At 33.7% G+C, this 22,911-nt stretch overlaps 1 protein-coding gene and 1 pseudogene across 1 annotated transcript; both read left to right on the plus strand.

Moving 5' to 3' along the window:
* The first annotated feature begins 1,119 nt into the window (after positions 1–1,119).
* On the plus strand, positions 1,120–9,268 carry LOC134244063 (hepatic lectin-like). The gene is made up of 4 exons (XM_062726341.1): positions 1,120–1,189; positions 2,852–2,927; positions 3,026–3,242; positions 8,662–9,268. Exons 2-4 carry the CDS (start codon positions 2,867–2,869, stop codon positions 8,678–8,680), a joined length of 297 nt encoding a protein of 98 aa, XP_062582325.1. The 5' UTR covers positions 1,120–1,189; positions 2,852–2,866; the 3' UTR covers positions 8,681–9,268.
* Positions 9,269–21,487: 12,219 nt separating this feature from the next.
* Positions 21,488–22,454, plus strand: LOC134244065 (uncharacterized; annotated as a pseudogene).
* Positions 22,455–22,911: the final 457 nt, after the last annotated feature.

Below are 22,911 nucleotides of genomic sequence, written 5' to 3' on the forward strand. Positions count from 1 at the left end.
TTAAACAAATTTATTGACACCTTTAATCCATCAACTAATTTGTCATTAGTTTGCCTTGTTTTAGTATTTGTTCATATGTAGAGCATGCTATTGCGTATCAAATCATCTGAAATAAAGCTTTGTTTAGACTTGCTCTACATTTTGTGGTCTCTTGTATACTTTTCGATATTTGACAACATTTTACTATAGTCTAGAGAGCAGAGGGAAATACAAAAATGACAGAGGGGGATAATACAAAAATGAAATAGAAAATTTTGAAATTTAAATAAATTACAGAGAGTCTTAAGCGAAGCTAAGCTTTGTGTTTACATTACCATTGATATATTTAATTACTTTGAATTTGAAAGGAAAGCATTGAAGAAACACTTTGTATACTTTTTGCAGTACAACCTTTAAGTGTAAAGTATTATAAATAATATGCACCAGCTCTTTGGGAAAACTCAAAGTCTGTGAAAAATAATATATGTATATTCTAAAAACATTTCTTTGTGTTTCAATATCTTTATATAAGTGTTATGACTGGCCAACACTTTCAAGTTTAGATGAAATTACGGTACAAATTCAAGAATTATAGATTTATTTATTTATTGTATATTGTTTCATATCCCATTAGACAATTTTTCATTCATACAGAGATGTCACCATATACCGATGAATAATTTCAAATTTAGACCTATACTCGGCACTCATGGCCATTGAGCAGTGAGGGTTCTGTATCGTGCCAACGCCTACCGCCTACCGTGACACGAGACTAACGTTTTTAAGGTCCTATCCGAAAGACCAGTGACTTTCACTTCTAAGTGACGATCGCTTGGCGAAGGAACAGTCACTGTCTTTGCTTACCTCTTAGGTATGACGCAACGAGAATCGAACCCGGGCCTCCCGATCACGAAGCGAACGCTCTACCACTAGGCTAGCGTGACCGGTCAAGAATTATAAAATCATTATACCAAAATTTGAAAGACTGAGGGAAAATCGCAAAGATACTGCTAAATATTCTTTGCGTTTTCCCTTTGCAAAAGTTCAAACAGGAGGTGTTCGAATCAAAACAGCAGTATTATTGTTATACAATTTCTAATGTTCAAATGGTTGTGATATTCATATTGTAGACTGTCCTGTGTCGTGGATAAAGAACGAAGAGAATAGTTATTGCTTTGTGAAAAAGGGACTTCAATGGAGTTCTTCAAAGGTATATACTTTAACTAATAAATAGTTCTTTTATCTTATAAATGAAAGAATAAGAATTTCGGAATGTGGTGGAGAAGTTTCAGAAGTGCAGCCAGATTTTGTTTTTGATACCATTAGAAGTAGGGCTGGAACAACCTAAAACGAAAGGCAAGGCAAAACAGTAAAATACGTTTATGGCAACAACACTTAAAATCAGTTGACGCTTAAAAATTTATTGCAATTCTTAAAGATAAAACTTACTTTTATTATCAAAACAGAATCGTTGGTCCTTAGCACGTAGTTATAAGCGGGTTCTATTGTATCTAGCTTTGATCTTTAATCAAACCCAATAGTTTTAAGGAGAATACAAGAAGCTCCTTTCTTGTCAAGTACATTTAAATGTTCATGGACTGATGCGATAAAATTAATTCCATGCCGTCGCTGATTACAATATTTATAAGGAACATAAAACAACAAAAGTTTAAGAAGTGTTAAAAATATCAGCTTGATACGCTGATAATTGCCAAATCATCATTAGGCCTAAATAAAAAGAATTATATGATCACCTGGCGACGTCGTCGTTTAGTTTCATGACGTCCAACGACGTCATAATTCTGAATGCCAGCTCCCTTTGCTTCTATAAACAACTTGAATTTTCTGAAGTTAAGTAAAATCTAAGCCCTTTCTTATCATATAACATAACTGCAATAAAATGTAAACAAAATTAATACAAGACAACCAGCACGAACAGGTCTCAATTAAATGCCAATGCTCGTAACAATTAAGTACGCAGAAGTTGATATAGTAAATATCAATGATGACGTTGTTTTGTACACTTTGATTGTTTGGTTTATCTTCAATAAAATTTCATGGAATTTACAGAATGAGATAAAAACTGCAATTTTTAAGGGTGGTATTAATCAAATATGGATACTGAAATCCCCAAATCCCTTTTTTTGGATATCATAGACGACTACTTTGTCAATAATGGACTCGTAAATGTACCTACCTTGTCATATTTCATTTCGAAAGTTTTGTCAAAACCATTCCGATGGCATCACCAGTTCTCTGAATTTCATAATAAAAACACGCTTGATTTTCTGATTTACAAAATCGATGTAGTTTTTGGAGATCACGTCCTCCAACAGTCTTGCAATTTCCATGTGTACAAATTGCACCTTGTTATTAGCCGACCTTTTTTGCATTCATGAATACGAAACAGAATTTATTCAAAAGGTTCTATGTGCAAAGACGAGAACACCTGTTCCTGGTTTCAACTCGAATTTATATAGTAGTATAATGAAAACGTACAGTATGAAGGAAATAAGACATTAACGAATGATGAAATGTATTGTATGTCTTTAGGTTAAACTACTTTTTTTTTTGCTTTCGACAATAATTTTGCCGAAGATAATGTACACCACACCTACCCATTAAGTACAGTTAAACTCTCATCTAACTACTTTATCTTGAAGAATTAAAAAAAACATTTAATGATTCCCTCCCCTTTACCAGATGAGGAAAAAGTTTCACAAGGTGTGGCGATTTATTCAGGAACAAATTGGCTGATGTGCGCTTTGGCAAACTCTTGAACCTGGCATCGGAGATATCGGAGAAATCTTCTCGTAACTGAGTGTCGGGGGGAAACGAAACTAGAATACTTTAATCTTCTCTTTCATTTTAGGAAAGCTGCATTTCTATGGGAGCACACCTTTTGGCAATAGAAACTGAAGTTGAGAAAAAATGGATTCAAGACAAAGGTACATATTGTAGTTTTGCATATTTTGTACTATACAACATTTCAGCTCAGCTTCGCTGAAAGTTGAACAGAACTGTACCTTAATATTGTTAATTTCAGCCTCTGGGGACTCTTGGTGGATCGGGGGTACAGATTCAAACTCGGAAGGCACGTTTTACTGGGAACACTCTTCCAAGACAATGACGTACACAAACTGGTATTCTAATCAACCAGACAATGATACAAACGAAAATTGCGTGTCAATTCTTGGCGATGGATCCTGGCATGATTTTTCATGCAGTAGCACGTTTTATTATATTTGTGAAAATAACTGGATGTAAGCTATACAAGAGAATGAGCAAAATCGTAATTTGATTTATAAATATTAGTTCTCTAAAAATTTTGGATACAATTTTTGTAACAAGTAACTGATGTATTACTTTTTTTTGGTATACTGTTGATTCCTAATTAAACGCGAGGAATTAATTTCCGCGTAATTTCGCAAGAAGCATCACTCGTGAAAAAATATTACTCGCTTTTACTTTTATAGTGCTGAAATCTATGTAAAATCTGTTGATCAACCGTCCATTCGCGAATTATAATTCTCGCGATTTGACGTTTAAGAGCCAATTTGCGATAAAAAGTACTCGCGAAAAATAAGGAATCTACAGTATGAGGATCTTTCTCTGTTTTATTTTCAGAAATGATAGCTAATTACATGTACATGATTATCTATTAAATTTGCTACATCACAGCATACATGCATATGGATTTACTAGAAACGCAGTAATAACGATAAAAATTCTAGCAGTTTTCAATATATTCATTGATTTGAAAAACAGTGCAGGCACGCAAAGTGACAAATTGTTTACAGTGCGTCATAAAAACATTATATTACAGAACAGTTTATGTTGCATACAGTTGCCGTTCAAGGACATACGCAACATCTCTTAACTACCTACTGATATTTTACAAGATATTATTACAGTAATTTAAGATCATACTGTCATCAGATGTTGATAAACAAAATTCAGCATGCATAATTAAAGGTTTTGAAAAGATCAATTGATGAAAATTCTGAAACAATTCAAAGAAAAATGAACAAAAATTACCAATCTTAAACACACATTCGAGATCTTTTGTTTATCCAAACTTGTTTTAGAAGAAGTGTAAAACATATATGGACATTAAAATGCAACACAAAATCCCTATAAGTATTGGAACTCTCCAATTCCAGAGGAAAAGACGATGAAGTTCTAACTACTTTGGCTGCGTATGTACTAAAAAGCATTAAAAGTGGTTTTTTTTTATATCATCGTCTATTTTTACATCAAATACCAATCCTCAGTTTTTCTGCCAGAATCTACTCTGCTCTGTTTTTTGCCAAAAATGATATCAACAAGTATTTGAATTGAAAAGAGCATTTATTACAAAATAAATTAGCTTTCAAATACTAACTGAATCTCCTACCAACAGTTATCAGAAGAGTCAGTACTGCACAAAACAAGACTCGTTTTACGGGCATATGATAAACATTCCAGTATTCAATTAAAAAAACGTCCAATTTGAATAATACTTTGAATTCAATTCTATTACATGGATTATTATGGATTATTAAGAAAATTTATTTAAAAACTTTTTTATGTATTCCATATTTCATATAACATGTATAAATACAGATTTTTTTTTGCATCGTTAAATTACAAAAGTGCAAAGCAAATATTTATTTATTTTATTATGTCAAATTCCAGGGGTCGACAAAACGCATTTTGTCCAAGAACACAGTCAATAAATGTTTTATTTTACCTTAGACTTTCATTTTGACACATCATGATGTATATTTCGTTTTTCTTCCGAATTCCAACGAATGCAAAATAGACCCCCTCAATCCTGTGTAGTAAACGGTTCAACATCTCATCGACATGTCCGACATCTTAAACTGGGGTCGAACATCGACTAGTGAATGCATTTTCACTACATAATCAGTATAACTCCGCCCTAACACTAGAACCCCTGACCCAGGGGCCATCAAATTCACAATTTTGGAAGAAGCAGACTTATTCCACATAACTATGTTCTTGGTCAGTTACCAGTGAAGAAAATGAGTTCTACAGTAATAATGGATTTCTTAACTTCATAAAAATTATTACAAATAAAGATATATTATTGGGTCTAGCAAATGCTCCACAAACCTCACATGTTTACTTCTTAAGAAATATATAATACACTAAAGGAAAACTTCAACCTAACGCACTGTTATACAGCATATTCTAAATGTGGCGAAAATTAGATGTGGACCCTCACAATCTCTAATGAAATTTTTAGAAAATTTAAATCAAATTTTCCAGAAGTCTATACCATCAACACTTACGATTTTCTACACTTTGTACAGCATTAACATTTGCTGATGTTTTTCCTTATGTAACAATGAAAATGACATTGAAATTCAATTTTCAATGACATGCAGTTGGTCACATGATCCGATTTTCTTGCATATGGAAATAATTTAATTTTGTTTGTATTCTCGCCTCTCATTGGTTGAATTCCAAAAAGGAACGCAAAACATTTTGTATAATCTGGTTTGGTATGGGGACACACCCCCTTGACGACCAGCTTAATCATCATATCCATGCAATCCCCTCATTTCCAGTCCTCGGAATCCATGGAAAATTCCAAAATTAATAAATGTACCTTCAACTTTAAACAATTACACTTTCTTACCTCGTGTAAACAAACATCATGGCTGCTAGATCTTTGTATCAGTTATTACCTCCCCTCGCTTCAAATCACTTTCGTTACTACGGTTGTATTATTGCGCGGTAAATTTGAACTTATAAAAAGCAACACAATTTTACATCAAAAGTTGTTTAATTGTTTTAAAATTAAATTATAAGGAATGACTTTAATTCTTGGCCATATTATCGAGTATAATCTGGTTTGGGTCAGTTTCCGCTTTTTTATAATCCGCTTCGCGGATTATAAAGCTTAAACTGACCCAAACCAGATTATACTCGATAATATGGCCAAGAATTAGAGTCATTCCTTAAAGAAAGTTGCACGAGCCATTTGGAAAGTTAAGATTGTGATGTCACATGACATCGTGGAAACGTTATTTTGCACTTCCATAACAAAGTCTAAATAGTGCCTACTTTGCCTTGTCACGGGAATATAAAATGAAAATACAGTTTTATGTAAGAAATAAAATATTTTTAGATTCACGGGAAATGGCACGAAGTCGGCACGTATTTGATCACGTGACCGACTTCAGGTCATATCCCAATGAAACTCTAAAAATGATATCTTAGTTCTTAAGTATGAATTAAAATCTAGACTTTATGAGATAAGACAACTGCTCCTTCAATAAAATCATACTTTGGGATTCTTCACATCTTGTGAATTATCATATTAGGCAAAATTACTTCAGTAGTACACATCGTTACTTCGTACCACTATACACACAAACACTTTGAAGTGTATTATTTTTAGCGGAAAATCATGCAGGTTCATTTGAGTTTCAAGGAAGCCATACTCGTTTATTATACAAATAATGAAGATTCTTTCTCGGAAAAGTAAACAATAAAAATTATTGATTTTTAAACAAGGATCCTCTGTTTCTGATTCTCTGAGAAAAAAAGAAATGATTATCAATACTTTCAAAAAGAAGACTTTAAACACTTTTATCATTATTTTTTGACAATTTGAAAAATTTAAAATAATTGTTTGAACAGTATAATTCAGAAATACTTAAATGCAATTATGTTCGTTAACCATATTGAAAACATTTTTACATTACTCTTATTGAAGTCTTTTTCATATAATTTTAAAAAAAGGGAAAAAAGAGAAGAAATCCATGTAAAGGACAATATAAGTTCACATCTGCTGGTAGACTGTTTTGTGCCAGAGATTCTCTACAGCCAAGGAGCTAAGTACATCGGTACTTGAAAATGCGGATAAATATTTTTAAATTGCCCTGGCCAAAATAGAACTTAATTTCAAAATAAAGATTGATTCCCTCATGCATACCGGTAGTCCTGATCCTTCGACGTAATTGGCTCTGGTCTTTGGAACCTCTTTTTCTGCTCTCAAAGTATTTTTTCATTAGATGTGTCGAATTTCCAACGTTTCGGCATAAGCATCACTGATGAGACATAATTTGTCGATTTGCGTATCTGGTGCATCAAAATTCGTATCCTTTTCTCCTTATATCGTTCGCTTTGTGATCCGAAGTCGTAAAAATTATTGAACACCAAAGAGTTTAAGAAAGAAAAGAGGTCATAATGGAAACTTACGCCTAATATATTCGCAATGTTTGCCCGAGTATGGGAAAGCACAGTAACAAAGTTGCGTTGTATCTTTGGTATAACAAGTTCCTCCATTTAGACATTGATTAGGGTAACAATTTTTTTTTATTTCTGTATGTAGAAGTTGATCACAGTTAGGACCAGTCCGTCCATTGGGACATCCACATCCATTCCTAGATAACTTACAAGGTGGTGCCATTTCTGGCGCCATTTCATCATAAGTTTAAAAAGGTCTATATAAAAATAATAATAAACGGCTGAATACTGCAATTAAACCACTCATATTCGTATGGAAGTATGATGCTATACATGTAACATCAATTTTATTTTTTAGAGGAATAAAGGCTTTTAAATTTTAAATTAAATTTGTAGCATTAAAAAAAAGAAACAAGAGGCCCATGGGCCACATCGCTCACCTTTTACCATGCTATTTCAAACCAGATTTGACTCTTGCAATACCCATTGTGACCTCATCATACCCCAAGGGTCATAATTTGAACAAAGAACTACATGCGGTATATTGCATTTATTTGCCCCCACAAAAGTCAAATTTTGAAAACTTCCTGAAATATGCTGTATTCAATAAATAGTATGAGAAATATAAATTACCAAAAAATGTTATAGTGTCAAAACAGTGTATTCACAATTTTTGTTTTTATGACGTCACAAACTAGTCCGATTTTATATCCTCTTTCAGAAAGAGGACAAAATGGACAAAATTTCAACAATTTTAGCTTCAAAACTGATAGAGCGCAAGTTAGTTCAGAAACAATATTGACATATTTCGTGATATTATCATTCTACACATTATATCAAAATATTGATCCTGAACACACATGCGCTCGGTAACTTTAACTCAAAATATCGACAAAATCTGTTTCTGTAAAATTCATAAAAAACTGAAATTTACGTCATATTTGTGACGTCATTACGTACATATGGCGTCATTACTTATGAAAATATTCAGTGCTTTGAATTCAGCATATACCCCCCTGTTTAAGAAGTTAAATAAATTTAACTCCATCAAAGTTTGATTTTGGGGGGCAAATATCGGTTATAACCGAATAAAGTTCTTTATACTATCCCAGGATGTTTCCACATAAGTTTTAGCATATCCGGCCGAGTAGTTATTGAGAAGAATATTTTTCCTATATTTTTGCCCAGTATAAGTCATTAGCAGATCTCTTCACCGGCAAGTGGCCATGGTTGCGTCTCCATATATATGAGTGCAAAATTCTTGAGAGGGACATTAAACAACAGACAAAAAAAAATAACAATTATGCAAATAGGCATGTTATGAAGTTTTTATTCTTATATATATTTTTTTAATTAAGCAGCTATATTATTAGTGCTTCCCTTTTGTCTTTCAATTTCAAAAGTCAACGTTATTAGGATGTTTTGAGTAAGATCAAATCCTTTTATTGCTCTAAATGTTTTTATTTGGTTTTGAATCAGGATTGTATCAGGACAATAGCAAATATAAAGAGCCCCATGAGTTACAACGCTCACCTGAGTAACATCGACCTTGCTGTTTTTCACCTGACTCAACTGATGCTCCTTTGGATTGCCTATTGTGTCCCCGCCCTACTCTCAGGAGTCATGATATGAATAATTCAGAATCATCACTACCCAAGGATGTTTCCTCATAAGCTGCAGCTTTTCTGGTCCGGTGTTTTTTTAAAAGATTTTTAAAGATATTGTAAAATGCATGGGGGTTGGATTTTAGAATTTTGCATATTAATTGCACTGACAGGCTGATGATGGAGTGTTTTTAAGTGAAGTAAAGTAGCATACAGTTGTAAATTCATTAGAAATGTTTTATTGTTCATGTTATTTCATTATCTTATTGTTTACCTGAATTATTGATGCAATACACATTGCACTTCGACATTGTAATGTAAACAAATGCTGTTTTTGTGTTACTAGACGATCTAGTGAGATATTGTTGAACAGACAGTAAGGGACAGTGATACTAAGATGTTATATGTCAGTTTTTCGTCATTATCTACCATATTACGACTGTAATTTACTTATTTATTTCAGCATTATCACATGTGTTGTAAATTGGGCGCTTGCCATCTTTCTTACGAAGAAAATAGTCATGTGACATAAACATTGTTGTTTTACAATTGTTATGATCGAAATAACACCGAAATGTCCGTGTCCTCAAATATTCATAATTGATACTTAAATGTTATTTTATTGCAGCATTGTCATTTAATTATGTTTTATTTGACGAAATGTTTTGGAACTTGAATGTATAGCGTAAGACTTATGTGTTTGCATTATTGTTCGGTATTACTACGCCGAGGATTGTGTGTGTCCATTTTATTACAGATTGTTTGTTGAACTTATTTTATTATGGATATCGAATAGAATTTAGAGCTTCCACTTTACATGTAGAAAGGACATTTTGAGCGGTGTTATTTTCTTTGTATTACACAACATGTATGTAAAGTAGTTCTGAGAGGCTCCAGAAAGGACAATTATTCATTGGTTGTTGTGGTCACGTGACCATTATAGAAGGTTTTATATGCGAGCAGCGAACGCCAGTTTAACAGCAACGATCACAACGATCAGATCATATTACGTCATCAACATCACTGACTGTAAATTACTAGCAACTTAGGTATGAGGAAACAATGTAAACTAATACAAATTAAGTAGCGTATAATTTCTCCACCGCACGGACACCGCAATCCACTGTATTTTATTAGGCCAGAGATGTTAAGCTAGGACTTTATATACACATAGATTTACTGACTGTTAATTTTGTTATATTTCATTGAATTTTGAAGTCTTTATTAAATGAAATATTTGAAACGAGAAATGGAACTTGGTTATGATTTACAGGAATGTGAAGTAAATTATCAAGGGTGTTTAAATACATGCCACGGGCTCAGGATGCCCCCCTTTATATGTGGACGGATGTCATGAGTAGTCCTGATAAAATTTAATTAACTGAATTTACACGGGATGGAAACACTGTAAGCTGATTGGCATTTGACAGGGTGCTGAGGAAGCTTACAATATTTTTCTACATATTTCAATGTAATTATTCTTTGTTGTAACCCTGTTTTATCCCTGGTAGTCATGATTTGAACAATATAAAATCTACACTACCCCAGGATACTTCCACATAAGTAGCAGCTTATATATGGCCTAGTGGTTCTTGAGAGGATTTTAAAAGATTTTTTCTATATATTTCAAAGTTAAACTTTTATTCCTTATTGTGGCTCCTTCCTACCACCATGAGTCATTATTTGAACAATTTAAAATCTGCACAAATCCTGGATGATTCCACATTAGTTGCAGCTTTTCTTGCCCAGTGGTACTTACGAAGAAGATTTCTAAGATTTTTTCTACATATTTTAATGTAAAACTTTAGATTCCCTATTGTGGCCCCACAATACACCAGGTGCCATGATCTGAACAATTTAGAATCCACACTTCCCCAGGATGATTAAACATATGTTTTCTTGCCCAGTGGTTCCAGAAAAGAAGAGTTTTAAAGATTTTAGGTCACCTGAGTAACTCAAGTGACCTATTGCTATCCGTTTTCGTCCGTCGTCGTGTGTCGTGTGTCGAGCGTCGTGTGTTAACATTTGAACATTTTCAGCTTCTCCTCTGAAACGACTGAACCAATTTCAACTAAATTTGGTATACAGCATCTATGGGTAAAGGGAAACAAAAATTGTGAATTTTATGGTCGGGGTCCCCCTGGGGCCTGAGGGGTGGGGCCAAAATCACTAAAGTTATTGCAATCTTTAAAAATCTTCTTCTTTACTCCTGGACATCAAGCAGGCAAACCTTGGCATGAATGTAATAAGCATTGAGTCATCTAACAAAATTGTGAAATTCATGGCCCCAGGGTCAGGGGTTCTAGTGCTAGGGCGGGGCTACATAGATTATATAGTGAAAATGCATGATTTCTTTGAAAATCTTCTTCTCTGCTCCTGGGTATTAAGTAAACTAACTAAGTTCATATTCATGATGAGCAAGAGCGTCTCTTCCAAAATTGTGAATTTTATGACCCCAGGGTCAGGGGTTCTGGTGTTAGGGCGGGGCTCTATTGGTTATAAAGTGAAAATGCATTACTCTTTGAAAATCTTCTTCTCTGCTTCTGGGTATTACATAAACTAACTAAGTACATAGTTATGATGAGCAAGAGTGCTTCATCAAAATTGTGAATTTTATGGTCCCAGGGTCAGGGGTTCTGGTGTTAGGGCGGGGCTCTATTGATTATATAGTGAAAATGCATTTACTCTTTGAGAATCTTCTTCTCTGTTTCTGGGTATTAAATAAACTAACTAAGTACATAGTTATGATGAGCAAGAGTGCTTCTTCCAAAATTGTGAATTTTATGGTCCCAGGGTCAGGGGTTCTGGTGTTAGGGCGGGGCTCTATTGATTATATAGTGAAAATGCATTTAGTCTTAGAAAATCTTCTTCTCTGCTTCTGGGTATTGAATAAACTATGTAAGTACATAGTTATGTTGAGCAAGAATGCCTCTTCCAAAATTGTGAATTTTATTGCCCCAGGGTCAGGGGTTCTGGTGTTAGGGCGGGGCTCTATTGATTATATAGTGAAAATACATTTATTCTTTGAAAATCTTTCCTTTGCTCCTGGGTTTATGCCATTGATCCAAGAAAATATATTTATGATAAAGAAAGGTACATCTAGCAAAATGGTTACTTTTTATGCCCCCCTCCTGGGTCAGGGGTGGGGGGGGGGTACATAGTCTGAAAATAAATTAATGCTTTGAGATCTGCTCATTGGTATTTATCAACCATTTTATGATAAAATTTGCAAAATTTTGAAATATGTGGCCCCAAGGTCAGTGGTTCCCTTGGGATGATGTACACAACTGCTTAGAAAGTGGAAGTGCATTTTCTCTTTGTTACTCTGATCTACCTTTGGGTATTAAGTAAATAAAGTAAGTATGCTAAGTCTATAATTATGATAAGCAATGATGCCTCTTTCAAAATTGTGAATTGCGAATTTCATGGCCTCTGGTTTAAAACACGAACCAAATTTAATTGTTTGAAAGTTGTTGCACAATACTCAGGTGATCTATACGGCCCTTGGGCCTCTTGTCTTCTATATATTTTAATGTAAAACTGAGATCCCTATTATGGCCCAGTCCTACCCACTGAGGGTGATGATTTGTACACTTTAAAATCTACGCTACCCCCAGGACGCTTCAACATAAGTTTCAGCTTTGTTGGCCCGGTGGTTCTTGCTAAGAATGTTTTCTCTATATTTCAAGGAAAAAACTCCCTTTTGTATCTCCGTCCTTCCCTCAGGTGTCATGATTTGAATTTAGAATCTACACTATACCCCAGGATGCTTCCCCATAACTTTCAGCTTTTTGCCCAGTGGTTCTTGTTAAGATTTCTTTTAATGACCTCATCCTATTTTTGAATTTTCTTTTGATTATCTTACCTTTGAAAAATGCTTAGATCTTCATTGTAATAATTGAAACTTCCCTTTATCCAAGGATGCCTTGTAACCAATTTTGGTTAAAATAAGCTTGATGGCGCACACAAGATTTCTTACTTATGGAAGCTCTAAACACTGACAAAAAGGTGTATTTTTGACTTGAGAAATCATTAGCATATAAAGGTGTGCACTTTAATTTTATTGTTATATTTATACTATTTTAATTATTTTCAACATATGGTACCTGCCTTAATTCTGCACAAAAAATGTTCAAAGACAATGGACTCTGCATGAACAGGAACACTGTTGTTTACTACATTTGGGGAAATTAATGGAAATTATAAATTTATTCCATTATACTTGGTCTAATATAATGCTAAGCGTATTTTAGTCTATAAAATATTGTGTGATTAACTGTAAAAAAAAAAAAAAAAAAAAAAAAAAAAAAAATTCTATCTCACCTCTAAGAGCAGATTATTTTAACAGCGTAAAATTACCATAAAAATAGAACTCTTTAGTGTGCAGTGTTTAGGCCTTCCTCTGTAGGAAGCTCTTAATATCAATAAAAAGTGTTTTTAGACTTATAATATAATGGTGTGCATTTTGGGTTATTTTGTTTATTTTCGACATAGGGTACCTGCCTTATTTCTGCAAGAAAAATGTTAGAAGACAATACACTATTCGTAAGCAAAAATCACTGATGTTTACTTACATACGGAAAGAAAATGGAAAAAAATGAATTCATTTACTTATTATTAGTCTAATATTTATCGCTAAGAATATTTTAATTTATCAAAAATTGTCTTTAACTGTAAATAACCATTTTTTCTATCTTACTTCTAAGGACATATAACTATAACTTCATAAAACTACCCTATAAACGGAACTCTTTAGTGTGCAGTGTTTAGAGCTTTCTTAAAGGCAAACTGATAATGAAAATATCTTTGAAAGATAAGAAAACAAGTGTTCTTGTTATAGTAAAAACTTATTTTCAAAATAATCGTCCTCATATTTGATTGGACAAAAACAACGGACAGCGCCTTCTAGTGGCATACATATACCTCCATTCTGACACGATTTGGTTGACATGAAGCTTCAACAGAGGAGAATCGAGATCAAAGAATAAACATTATTTTAAAAAATACTATGTAAATACTATCATCCCAACAACAGAAAACAAATAAATAATCCCACACGGAAATTTAACTTGTATAATTTTAATTAGGGTGAATTCACCATGCATCGGATACCCTTGTACTTCAACAAGTTCTAGCGATATCGCTACCGACGGAAAATTATCAAAATGGAGTTTACCATTTAGTTTGTGCTTAAAATATCAATTTGGGACACAAATATATGCCCTTTACTAAGAAATTATCCTCTAAAATCGAGTTTTTAGTGATAACTCAAAATTCACCATGGATCGGACATTGTTTACCATGCATCGGACAGACGGTATTTTGACCAGAAAAATATCATACCTTTATTAAAGTGCTTTAAAATCCTTGACATGGATATATTTTTATCTTTTATCTTAGAATTAACCCTCAACTTAGATCTAATTGACGATATCGTTGCACAAATCTAGAACGATTCAAAAGACCTCACTCTGCCTTAAATGCTTTAAAATGCTTATAATGCGGTAATTCGCGCCTTTTTTTCATGGTTTATCATACTCTGGTTTGTAGAAATAAATTGAGTCAAATTCCAGACGTCATATATCGATAACTTGTATTTTGAATGAAAATATAGAGTTTTTATTTTCTTTTTCCGCAAAAAACAGCTATCAGCTGGGTTCTGTATGAAAATGGTGGTGCTTTCCTTTGCTTCGGAAAGTGTCCGATGCATACTAGTGAAAACCAGCTCTTAAAAGAATTATACGAACACTGAAGTGAAATTTCTTTAGAAATTTTGTAAAATTATCAATCTTTGACTTTATTCACCAAAGTCTGCCTCGTTCCGATGAAGTCGAATTTTAAGAACGATAACTCTAAAAATCGCAAAATTATAAATTTCTGGTTGTTCCCCTTTGATGATGTAAAATACGACGTAACTTCAAGGCCATTCTCGGGGTATTTTTATCACAAAATAATAATAACAATCGGTATCATTAAAAAAATTAAGTTTCCAGCTTCAAGACAGAAACAAATAAATACACGGAACTCTTAAGTTGAAAGAGAGTTTATTGTCTAAAGTTGTCCGATGCAAGGTATGTGTCCGATGCATGGTGAATTCACCCTATTCAAAATGTTGTGATAACCCTGTATTTAAAGTGGTTTTATAAAAGAAAAGAATGTAATATGATTCTTGGAAACGATGCATAATTCAGCGTAATTCTACTTCATGTGTTTCTCTAAATTCAGATCGTTATACTTCATGTTTCTTCCCAAATTTCTATTGACTGTGTGGCTTTATTTGGTTAAATTACATTTATGGATAACTGCTAGGGTGGTGCTCAGTTTGACACAAGAAAACACAACTAATAGTTGAGGAATTGGAATGGTCATTTGTTCATTTTTCTGTCAACATTTGTATCAATTATTTCATTTAAAGTCTTTATTCAGAAAACTTAATTTTTCCATTTACAATAGTTAATATATAATATAATTTTGATTTCATATCTTCCATTAATCCACTTCATTCACTTTATTATGTTAATAAATTGTTTTAATAAACTAAATAGTTGACAAGAGATAAATATTATACAGTTTCATACACACACATGCACACACAAACACATAGAATTTTCTTGCTTTGAACAATCTAAAATCGTGAAATAATTTGCACATAAATATTCAAACCTTACCAATGACTCCCAGAAGATAGAAACTAAACCAAACCAGTCGCAAAAAGAATGGTAAAAGCCGACATTTTTTATTAATGCGTGACTGTGAGTCTGCACATCAGCAAGGTGCTTTGCCATGTACATTTTCTGCATTCACTTTCTTTTAAAAGCAGCTGTAACAGGAAAGTGCACATGATATATCATGCAGTTGATGGATTATTATGCAGATGATGGATTAATTTCAATAGCTTTTTATCTCTCGAGCACAAAAAGTACATATACATAAGCTGTATTGATAAGTAGACAATATATCATGTTTGATTTTTTTCTTACTTAGAATTATCAAAATCTTAAAAGCATGAATTTATATTTATATTTTCCCCTGCTTTTGGTAAAAATTGCCTCTGGAGACAATCTCTAAAAAGGTGAAGAATGAGGGGTCAATAATGACTTGTAGTAGTATTGTACCCTGTGTTATGTATGAATTTTATTCTTGTGTACAAATTTCCAGTAGCAGGTAGGATCCTAGTTCGGTCACATATGGCTGCCTAGCAGTATCTAAAATGGGGCATTTTAATAAAAAGTGTTATATATTCTCTGTGTTCTCCCTTCACAACAGGCACTCATTATTTACTTCGTGCTGGTTGAATTTTCTAGTATTGTCTTGTAAACGGTAGGTGTTTGTTTCGATTTAGACCTTAACAATGGCCTTCTTTGAAGCACTAGGTGAATGTACACTTGACTGTCATAATGGACGAGGACTTCTGCATGAGTTGGTCCGTCTTCAAAATCATATGTCCGTTTTAAATAATTTCAATATTCCACAGAACCCAAATGAATTTGAACTACCCTAAATATATTGGATTCCGAAACTTCATAAAAATCCTTACAAACAAAATTACATTGCGGGTTCCAGGAAATGTTCAACCAAGCCTCTTTCGTTACTGCTCACTAAGATATTGATAGTAGTGAAGGAAAAACTTCAAGAGTACTGTGCAACAATATATTCAAGAAGCGGTGTGAATCAGATGTGGATACTCTAGAACTCCAAAGAATGTTTAGACAATTTGAAATCACAAGATTTTACCAAAATCAACAGCTGAAAAACCTTTCAACTTTATAAACAACCATTGCGCACGATAAATTAAAATCCAGGCTTTTTGATATCATTGACAGCTGCTTTTTCAATAAAATGGAACTCGTAAATTTACTTACCTGGTCATTGGTCATTTGCAAATTTATTTTGTTAAAACACAGTCTGATTGCACACAAAAGTACTCTGAAGTTGACACCAAAAAGATGTTTGAGTTTTTGATTGGCATTATCTATGAGGGTTTTAGAGACTCACTATTTCAACAATCTATTGGAATTCCCATGGGTTCCAATTGCGCTCCATTTTTGACAGACCTATTTTTGTATATATTTAAATGGTGTGTTCATGTATATTATTCATAAGGACATACTAGTAAGTGTAAAAAGGATAATAACCTTTTATGCCCGTGAGTACCATATAGGTTCTTATACATTCTTTTTGCACATATTAATTTTATGTATGATGTTACTCAATACTCTGGCATTAATACAATTTTCATAATTGAATGTTGAAGTAATGAATCTTTTAAATACCTTTGAAATAAGTATATATAGACAGGACAGGCAGAGAGAAGAAAGATTCTAAAAATAACTAACCACTATATTAACAAAAGAACATTGGGACACCCCCTCCCCCTGTGCTAGTGAAGCTAATAGAGGACTGTGCTAGTGATTCGTACAAAAGACTTGTACAGTATCATATCTATTTATCTATATGACTTTCATTGCACAACTGTGCTTTAATAAAAACATTTCGCACCAATACCAAAAGTCATTGTGTTATTTATAAAACGCAACTTCGTGCACGATTATACACTATGCATATATCTGTATTTTGTTTCCTGACTCATAAATTTATTCAACAGAGGTTTACACACAAAAGCGAACATGTTCTACCAGTTATATTGAAAGAATATACATGACGCTTCATAGTTGACTTGCAACAGCTTGAGTATTTATACCACCCGCTTGAAAAGAGGGAGGGTATATAATAATTGGTATGGTCGTCCGTCTGACGGTCCGTCTGTTACGCTTTATGTAATCCAAGATTCCCCTGACGCTAACCCCTGCTCTTTATATTGTGAATGTGCAGGGGAGAGTCAGAGTGGAGGCCATATTGAAAAGTGGAAATTCAACGACACCAGCTGGTGTCGCAACTCTGCCTACCTTTTACAACTTTATTTCGCGAAGCTAGGATTTAGCTCCGCGAAATAAAGTTGTAAAAGATAGGCAGAGTTGCAACACCAGCTGGTGTCGTTGAATTCCCACTTTTCATTAAATGGCCTCCGCTTTGACTCTCCCCTGCACATTCACAATATAAAAAGCAGGGGTTAGAGTCAGAAGAATCTCGGATTACGTTTTGTGGTATGTACTCATCTCTTATCCGCAACTCCTCTCATACCACTGAATGAAATTTGATGAAACTTTCACAGAATCTTTAATACATATTGTCATTGTGACCTTCTATTTTATTTTGTGATCCGACACATATTTTGGGTTTCCCACAGCAAAACATGGACACTGCCATTATATTGATATGGGAGGTGGGGTATCATTTAGTGCGCTCATTGCTCACAGTACATCTAGTTATTAAATTGCATCTTGTCGAATGATATTGAAACACATTTTACCAAGTTTTCAGTAGTCTTTGGGCACGATTCTTAATTGGTACTTACAGTCTGTGTATATTTTTCATCTAAAGATTGCTGAAAGCCTCTTAAATAATATGTTTTAAATTTAGATTTGAACTCTTTCATTATGAATTTTTCAAAAAAGTGAAACAATTAAGTTTTTCCATTGCGTGTATCTTAGGCCTACATAGTCCATATATAATTCATCTAAAAGTAGGGTAATGAGTAAAAAACGACAAACTGCAATTAATTATTTCAAAATAACAAAATTCTCTTACAAATCTGTGTACTATTAAATACATAGGTCAAGTGTGCACTTCTTTGATAGAAGTGCATTTTAAGGGCTTTTGCACGCGTTTGAGAGTGAAAAATAACCAAAATCCATTGTATAGCGGAAAGATATTTAAAGAGGGTCTCTTCACCTATGACGTATAAATGTTATCATCCATTTGATTGTAATAATATATTCAGTATTCAATAAAACAAAACTTTAAAGTATTTCACTTTGTTTGGTTTTTTTTTTTTCTTTTTTTTTGGAAATACTTTATATATTTTAAAGAGTCCTCTGGTTTAATTTTTCTATTCAAAGTTGAATGTTATAAAACTTTGAAACATAAGCCAACAAAGTTAAAAATGAAATATAACGATTTTTATTCAACAATAATATGCAAAAGAAAAAAAACTAAAAAAGCTCTTTCTTGAGAAAAACTGGATGAAAGATTTCGACACTATTTTCTGAAATAACCATTTCCGATTCATAATCTGTAGAATTTTTAAGACTTTTTTATTTTGCCTCTTTCCAAATTTTTGTAATGCAAAAGTGCAACAAATATAGCATTTAATGCAAGAGCAATAAGACCAATTAAGGATGCAAATTTACGAATTGGAACAATTCGCCCGTGTAAAATCTCTGAACATAGTGTCAAAATTTTTGATACCTTCTCATCAGTAAGAAAGACCTTAAGTTCCATAGAATCAATGATAAGGACAAAAAATTTTATTCTTTGAGTGGGTATCATTACTGACTTCTTGCGATTGATTGAGAAACCAAGATTGTCCATCTCATTTGTCACTATTTCAGTTTATCCCTTACATTTCTCAGAACTTGTATTTACAATGAGAGAATCATCAATATAGTAACAACAATAATATTTTTAATATTCATAGATCATAAGGCTGCAAAAGTTGGTTGCAAAACTTTAGAAAAAATTCTCGGCGCAGAGGCCAAACCAAAAGGAAGAACAGTAAATTTATACAAACTGTCATTCCAATTAAAAGCCAAATATTTCCTGAAATCTAGATGATTTTTATACTGAAATAAGCATCTTGAAGCAAATAATCATATTTTTCAATTCATAGTAAAGCAAAATGCAGATTTTCTTGCTTAAAATATTGGTATTCAATAAATTCATTAAGACTCTTTAAATTTATTATTGGTCTCTGACTTCCATCTTTCCTTGGTAGTAAAAATGTTAAAAAAGAAATATATTCATTTGATGGATACATGTAGTAAACTTTTTCAATGACACTCTTTGCTAATAAATTTTCTACTTCATTTTGAACCAGTATTGATTCATTCTATATAAATAAGATTCCTTACGGAATAAAAGATTGTTTTGATTCCTCAATTAAATCAATTTTATAGCCTTCAACTGGGCTTAAAGCGGCACAGTGAGTCAAAATCATATCTTAATTTTAAGATATCTGTAGCATACAGAGAAAGACTTACGAAAATTATGAGTATATAGCGAAGATATGACAATTAAACTGCAAGAATTGACTGCACAATATAAGTGCCGGAAAAACAAAGGCTGTATCTACCGTTTCGTTGTTTCGTATATGTCAAGGTCACGCTACTCTTATTTTTAGCTCAAACTTGTAAACAAAATTCAACTGGAGCATGCAAAGGTGAGAAATATGTTCTAACAACTTTTAAAAAAGATTACATCAAATTTTTTGGTCTATTTATATTCATTCGTGGATACCTGAGACCATGGTAACTATGGAAATTTATTCAACACTTTTCTGCGCACGCGTATAATAGGGAGGAAGAAGTACCAGGGTATTTTGCAATATTTTCGTTCTGGGGCAGACAGAAATTATTTTTACTTTTATTTTTCCCCATAAAAATTTAATTTTTAGGTTTTGAAACCTGTAATTTTCTGAAACCTAATACTTTAAGGAATTGAACAAAATTTACAGAGGTCATGCGAAAATTCTACATTTGTCAATTTCCCCCTTTGTGCGTCACTGTGCCGCTTTAAAATCCATTTCTCTTTTGTAAAATTCTTCCAACAGTCAATGTTCAGCTTTCTCACCTTAACTATTTCTTCTGACTGTTTCCCCGGGAATAGCTTTGCTCCTGATAGTAACTCTGTCCTCCTCTCTTGTAGCCCAGGTCTGTATAGGTATTCTTTGTTTGGATACGTGGAACATTTATTGTATTGATATGTTCGGAAATTTCCAGCGGCACCCCCGTAGTTTAAAGCTCTGTTTCTGTATGCAGAGTAGTTTCCACCTTGCCCCCCTGTTAGATCTATAGCTAACAGGATACTTATTTATGTAACCAATGTCTTAACGTTTTGACATACAGCTGTCACCAAACAGATTTTCAGAAATAGGGACATCAGAACTACATATTTTCCTGTACATATGGGATTCAAGTGATTTCTGATTTCAGGTCGTTTTTCATTGACAAATTGTAAAACCCATAACAAAGAAGACTTACTGAATCAGATAACATGGCTTTTGTTTTTTGATTGTCGATTTTTTTAAATTTGCAAATAAATCTACTAGATTTACAGTAGGTACTAAATCCTAGACCAGAGACTTCTGTATCTCTTAAAATGACAAATCAGAAGAATGGGCTTGTTTTCCGAGAACATCCCATATTTCCTTGTTTGTTCCCGTGGAACTTTCAACAAAGTGCAATCTTAAGGTCTATTATATCATGTATATTTTTTACCAAAGTCATTCATGGTTTCTTTTGAAGATTTTAGAGAGAGCAGCGTTAAGTGCTTTAGCTAGACCAGACCCAATTTTAGGGCCGGTAACCTCATCTGGATTTAGCTGTCGAATATTCCACGATGTATCATCATCTAAAGACTTCTCATTATTAGCCGATTAGCTCATTAAAAGCATTTTGAAAAGCAACTTGAGGATCGACTCCAGACAATGACGGACTAGGAGGAAAATCCAATCAGCTGAGATCTTCTCAGTTATGCTTCTCTACGCAAGGAATCTAATTCTATATATATGAATCTCTTTTCGTTTTTGAATCTCGTATTACGGAAATGTCCGATCTCTTCATAGTAATTTTTGCATGAACGAGTGATTTGGCGCTTACTATAAATAGTGTTCCAGGCGTGTTTTTTGGTCATTGCGAAATTCGTTACAAGATCTCAAGGAAATACATTATAGTGTCCATGATAAGAATATGTGCAATTCGGAGAAAAATGATTCACAGAACAATGTCCGTAACCCAATAATTTTAGAACCAAGGAATTCCGACGATAGAGATTTTGACGCAACAGACGCAGATAGCTTTTTCAACCGGCGTATTGAAACCGCACTAGAGAAACAAAGAGTCGTCATTGTATCTGAAATACAAGAAAAATTCCAGTATAAAAGTGCTGATTCCTGTGATTTACAGAGTGAAGGTAACAAAATACAATTCAAATTCACTGAAGAAAGGCTCCGAGCTCTGGATTTGATTGAGAAAAAGTTGACTATAAAGAAAAAAAAGCTTTACACCACAGGAATAAAATTTTGTGCATAGCCGATTAACATGGCTGGGATACCGTTAAAGATACACGGACTCTGATTTGGCTGGTAATCCTGAAGACGCATCCAAACTCCGTGCCACTATTTCTAAGCAGCTGCAAAAAAGAGAAGATAGTTCCTTTGAAGTAAAGAATCTCAGTCGACCAAGCCCGAGATTTTCGACGGTCTCACCCCTAGACAGTTTTTTCGCGGGAGTGCATTTTCAGCAGTACACAGGGTACAACCAAAAGTTTAACAACAGGGCTAATACTTCATACTTCAGAGCCAACTACCAAGTGCCGGGAAATAACGTCATTTGCCTGTACTGTCAACTACCCGGGCATTTCGAGTTCCCGAGGCCACAGCAACCTCAGATTCCACAGAACCTAGAAAACAGCAAAGTTAAGTATTGTGCTAAATTTTGTTTACTCGATGTTAAATCAGAATTTGAGAACACTAGCTCTGTTAAAGATCGCTTGAAAAACTCGCAATATTGTTGGGAAAATTTTACTGAAACCAGTCTGATTATATTCTGAACGTTGTAAAATATTGTTACAGATTAGAGTTTGATTGATTGATTCATTGTATATTGTTTAACGTCCCTCTCGAGAATTTTTCACTCATATGAAGACGTCACCGTATGCCCGTGAAGGGCTTCAAATTTTGACCTTTACTCGGCACTCAGAGCCATTGAGCAGTGAGGGATCTTTATCGTGCCAATGCCTGCCGTTGACACGGGGCCTCGGTTTTTAAGGTCTCATCCGAAGGACCCGCAACTTTCACTTCAAAGTGCCGAGCGCATGGCGAAGGAACAGTTGCTACCCACTTTAACGACTAGGTCAGTCGCGGCTGAGATACGAACTCACGACCTCTCGATCACGGAGCGAGCGCTCTACCGACTGAGCTACCGTGAACGGTGATTAGAGTTTGAAAGTTCTCCTGAAACAATTTTTCTTAAAAATAATAAATCTGCTTTAGAAAATTCAGATTTTG

The sequence above is a fragment of the Saccostrea cucullata genome, unplaced genomic scaffold (genome assembly GCF_032062105.1).
Source record: "Saccostrea cucullata isolate Sc308-1 unplaced genomic scaffold, CSIRO_AGI_Scuc_v1 ctg5020, whole genome shotgun sequence".
Classification (NCBI taxonomy): domain Eukaryota; kingdom Metazoa; phylum Mollusca; class Bivalvia; order Ostreida; family Ostreidae; genus Saccostrea; species Saccostrea cuccullata.

Bases quoted from the DNA above. Each gene is read 5' to 3' on its own strand.
- LOC134244063 (XM_062726341.1), top strand. From the start codon at position 2,867: ATGGGAGCACACCTTTTGGCAATAGAAACTGAAGTTGAGAAAAAATGG. The intron at 2,928-3,025 runs GTACATATTGTA...TGTTAATTTCAG, and splicing joins AAAATGGATTCAAGACAAAG to CCTCTGGGGACTCTTGGTGG.